At 46.1% G+C, this 5,011-nt stretch overlaps 1 protein-coding gene across 1 annotated transcript; it reads left to right on the forward strand.

Moving 5' to 3' along the window:
* The first annotated feature begins 3,621 nt into the window (after positions 1-3,621).
* On the forward strand, positions 3,622-4,420 carry LOC126449029 (sterile alpha motif domain-containing protein 5-like). The gene has a single exon (XM_050091002.1). The coding sequence runs from the start codon at positions 3,656-3,658 to the stop codon at positions 4,418-4,420; it is 765 nt and encodes a 254-aa protein (XP_049946959.1). The 5' UTR covers positions 3,622-3,655.
* The last annotated feature ends 591 nt before the right edge of the window (positions 4,421-5,011 follow it).

The following is a 5,011-nucleotide window of genomic DNA, read 5'->3' on the forward strand; positions in this document are numbered from 1 at the left end:
TGCGAATAGATATAGGCAAAAAAGTAATAAGTGTAAACTTCATGCACAGTGTGGCTGTTTTTCGCGCGTCTCAGAGCCTACGACGTCATATTTCCTGATCTATGTGTGGTACCATGATATAATTTTGTTGGTGCATTTAGCGGCATGTTTGGATACTGTCTGCGAAACTTAATGCGAATAGAGTTAGTGATACAGAAGTAATAAATTTAAACGTCATGCATGATACGGCTGTTGTTCAGCCCGTCGTATCGCCTGAACTATGATATGTAGGTGGTTCTTACCTCCACAGCGATTGTAGCCTGACAGTAAGAGATATGTATACCCAGTTTGGCTGAATCGGTGCAGTGGTTTATGAGATGTGTAATGTACACTCATACAATATTCATTTTTCTAATATGTACGGATTTAAGCAATATTTTTCAATAATTCTTCATTTTTTAAATGTATTTACAAAATTATTAAAATTTGCTGAACAGCGAAGAGAAAAATAGTAGAAAGTTTAGTTTCGTGGGAGGCGGAGGAGGGTCGACGGAGTTTCGACTGTTCTGCCAGGGGCGCTGAATCACCTCAGGAAGGCCCAAGAAACTGGTAAGCGTAATGCTTTGGATTACGAACAATGGGCAGAAGTTTTCTCTTTCTTTGTTTTAAAGCGGCAGCAACTGTCTAACGAACTTCCAGATAGCATGCTGTACGCCGAAGAAATGGCAACAAAAACACAGAAAATACGCCGAGAACAGCTGCAACAAAGGTAAAAATAAAAATGTCGTGTGACTAGGGCCTCTCGTCGGGTAGACCGTTCGCCTTGTGCAAGTCTTTCGATTTGACGCCACTTCGGCGACTTGCGCGTCGATGGGGATGAAATGATTATGATTAGGACAACACAATACCCACTCCCTGACCGGAGAAAATCTCCGACCCAGCCGGGAATCGAACTCGGGCCCTTAGAACTAACATTCTGCCGCGCTGACCACTCAGCTACCGGGGGCGGACTGCAACAAAGCTAAAAGCCATGCTGTGAAGAAAAGCACCCCATTATAGTGCGTTTAAAATAAGTTGCGACCTTTGACAGTTCAGTACGGAGCGAGTGGATGGGAGCGTAGTTGCCTGCGTGTGCTGCGCGCGTTAGCAGGTGACCACGGTATAATTCCAATCCTATTCGGTGCGGAATCTGCCAGGATCGCTGAGTGCGTGAACAGCAAGCCGGCCGATCTGCGATCTTAACTAAAACGGTTTTAAACAAACAATTCTGTAGTAAACTCTCATTCTCGCACATTTTATAGTCAGATTCGTCAGCTTCGTGATGAACCGCCTATCATACCGTTAATGGTCATAGTCAATGCGATGTTTCGATAGCCGGCCGAAGTGGCCGTGCGGTTAAAGGCGCTGCAGTCTGGAACCGCAAGACCGCTACGGTCGCAGGTTCGAATCCTGCCTCGGGCATGGATGTGTGTTGTCCTTAGGTTAGTTAGGTTTAAGTAGTTCTAAGTTCTAGGGGACTTATGACCTCAGCAGTTGAGTCCCATAGTGCTCAGAGCCATTTGAACCATTTTTTTTTTATGTTTCGATAGGTAAACTAATGCAAGAAATTCTTGGTTTGCAGTGAAAAACAGGTGCCGTTATGAATTTGTGTTTGGTGCGTGTTTAGGTTAGATGTTGCAGTGGATTAAAAGTAGGTAATATATTCAATTATTATTTAAACTTGGAAGGATACAGCTGTCTACTTCCAATCTCGAGAAAATGAAATGTATATAAAGCGCTTCGTCTCGATCTCGTGATATGATGAAATATTCTAAATTCTTCGTATCTTACAAATGTTTTGAGATATCGAAACAAGATTCTGGCAAATGGTAGCGTGCAAAGACGAGAGTGTTTTGTCATCTGATTAATATGCCAAAGTTCCATATCTACCGCGATATTCATGAGACTACAGATTTTTTCAATCAAATAATGTAATTACTGAGGGCCACCGATAGCTGGTGAAACGAGAACTGCTGTGGTTTTTGTAACAATATAAGTGATTAAGTTACACATTTATTTTTAAACTGAGAATAGGCTGTTTCGCAGAATATTGACCTGACTTGCAGTCAGTTGTTAGTTTAATAATACATTATTTTAAGATTCTGTAACAATTTCTACTGCATCACAACGTTAGTGAGATGAGTATTTCTAATATCTGCTGTAATCTGAGAAAAGAAGCAGATTTTAACACAACAATAAGAGAAATTACGTATTCCTCAGAACTCGTCACAGTCCTTTATGAATGACTCGCCACTACCTTCCTGGTATGTTTGACAATTCAACACCAGTCCTGTTATGTAACATTTGCAGTGGGTTCTTTTGTCAGTATTTCAACCTCAGTGAGCGTCAATTTCTTGCTGTTTTTGTCACATTACTTTTCAACTAGACCTATATACTCTCAGTCGGATTTACATGAGCATGATACGGAGAAAGCCTAATTAAACTATACCCTTTACCGGTAGCCAGTACGTCGACCTGGTAGCGTGGAGTTTTGACTTGTACACCACTACAAGTTCCATTAGCTTCGCCTTATACACGCTGTATCTCATGGGACATTCCTTTGTACCCAGAACACAGTATCAGCTTTAGTATTCTCTACCCCGAAATATAGTCTCACTATTCCTCGGTGAGCCTGCATGCAGGAGACATAATTTCATTCCGGAACACTTCTTGAAATTTCTACGAAAACTAAGTTTTCGTAGATGATAAATCTTTCTTTATTGCGTTTGACAGTTAGATTGTCCAGAGCGTTCGAAAAACTCATGTGTATCACAAAAACATCGTGGTATGGCGTTTTGTCCCTTTCTATTGAGAGATTCGGGGGAATGTTTTGCAGTAGGACGTTGTCTTCTCAGTCGGTGAACGTGTTATTAGATGACATTTTCACGGCAATTCTCGTAGTCAGATGTACTGCACTGTTGTTATTAATGCAACGCTAACACAAACCACTTGTTATCAATACTTGACGACTACTAGAATAGTTCAGCGAGGGAAAATACGACTTTAATTCATCTAATGCGTGTCACCACGTAGTGTTGTGTACTCAAGGTGTGGCATCAGGGGCCTTTACTAGCCGTACCGGTGGCAGTGTCGTAGGGAAAGCCGGCTCGCCATTGGTGTTACCTGGGCAACGGCGTCTCGTCCCCGTCGGGTCATCGAATCGTCGAAAGTGGCAACTAATTTTAAACGTACTATAATGATGGCGATACTGGCGCTGAAACTAGTTTGGGGATAAATAAATAAAAAACAAAAGTGTTTTGCATGAAGGCGGACCCACAATCCCATATTATTGCTTTTCAGCAAACACGGACCAGTGGAAGAGTTTCAAGATAAAACATTTTAGAAAACGTCTTTTATAAATGACTTTGGAGGAAGTTGTTTGACAGTATATTGTAGGCCTCGGAAGTGTGTCGTTCATGGAAGGTAGTGCGAAGAAGCGACGCTACATCGCAGCGACCGAACCGGTGTGATTGTTGCATGCGACGGGCAGCGAGCGGTCTCTCCCCCCCAAGGCGGCGGCGGCAGCCGCACGGTGCTGCTGCCTGGCGGCGGCGGGGAAAGGCGCGCGCAGAATGTCGATATGCGCCAGTGCGAGAGGAGGCCGGCTGCGCGTCGGTGGCAGTGGCGCGCCGCGCTCATGGCAGGCAACATCGTCGCCGAGTGGCTGCGCTCGCTGCGACTCGGACAGTACGCAGAGTCGTTCCTCGACAACGGCTATGACGACCTGGAGATTTGCAAACAGGTCGGCGACCCCGACCTGGACGCCATCGGCGTCCTCGACCCCACGCACCGGGCGCTGCTGCTGCACTCGGTGCGCACGCTGCGCGAGCAGGGAGCCGCGTCCGTCTACTTCACGCTCGAGGAGACGACTGCGGCCGCCGCCGCCGCGCTCGCCTCCGCGTCCTCCACGCCGCCCCCGCAGCCCCCGTCAGCCTCGACACCGCCCCCTCCGGCGCCGCAACAACAGCAACAACCACCGCAGCAGCAACAACAACAACAGCAGCAGTCACAACAACAGACGCTGGTGGCGTCTTTCGACGACATTAAGGAGGCGCCGCTGTCTGGTCAGCAGACGCGCGGCCTGCTGGGTCCCAAGTACGCCGACGAGTACGAGGAGGGCAAGGCGGAGCTGGTGAAGATCCCGCGGATGCAACTGAAGCGGCTGCTGAAGGACCGCGTGGCGCAGGACGGCATCAGGCTCAGCAATCAGCCGTACTCCACCTCGGTAAGTCTGAGCCGCCACGCGCGCCGCGCCGCCCCGCGCCCAGACACTTGTGGACGCGGCACGTGCTCCGCGCCTGTCATTCTGCTGTCACTCGCCGCATATCAGCCAGACAATATCAGACAAGTGTGTACGGTTGCAAAGAGAGAGCCGTCAGCTAGTGTTGATGGCTACAACTAGATCGTGCTCTCAAATGCTGTTGAATGGGTCAGTACGTCTCAACCATTAAATGTTTCTGAATGAGTTTAATGTCCCACAATTTCCATTATTAGTGACAGGTTGAAACTTCGTGTAATTCCAGAACTCGAACACGACTTTAAACTGTCGTCCTTTTTTCCGAACGTTTTTCCCAATATGGTCGCAAAGCTTCAACATGCATTCTCTAATTCCTTTCTATCTTTCAGATTGAGCAGTATTCGTCTCAGTAAATGCTATGCGCAGGATTTAGTATTCTCTACCCCGAAATATAGTCTCACTATTCCTCGGTGAGCCTGCATGCAGGAGACATAATTTCATTCCGGAACACTTCTTGAAATTTGTACGAAAACTAAGTTTTCGTAGATGATAAATCTTTCTTTATTGCGTTTGACAGTTACATTGTCCAGAGCGTTCGACAAACTCATGTGTATCACAAAAAAAAAAAAAAAAAAAAAAAATCCGTCATTGTCGATTCTTCTCTTCTCTCTACACGTTCGATATTATCGGATGGGCAAACTAGAAATGTCATACACACTGGATCAATATGTCAGGACAAGTGCTAAGAAAGTTGTT

The sequence above is a fragment of the Schistocerca serialis genome, chromosome 1 (assembly GCF_023864345.2).
Source record: "Schistocerca serialis cubense isolate TAMUIC-IGC-003099 chromosome 1, iqSchSeri2.2, whole genome shotgun sequence".
NCBI lineage: Eukaryota > Metazoa > Arthropoda > Insecta > Orthoptera > Acrididae > Schistocerca > Schistocerca serialis.

Excerpts from the sequence above, each read along its gene's own strand:
- LOC126449029 (XM_050091002.1), top strand. The coding sequence starts at position 3,656 with ATGGCAGGCAACATCGTCGCCGAGTGGCTGCGCTCGCTGCGACTCGGA.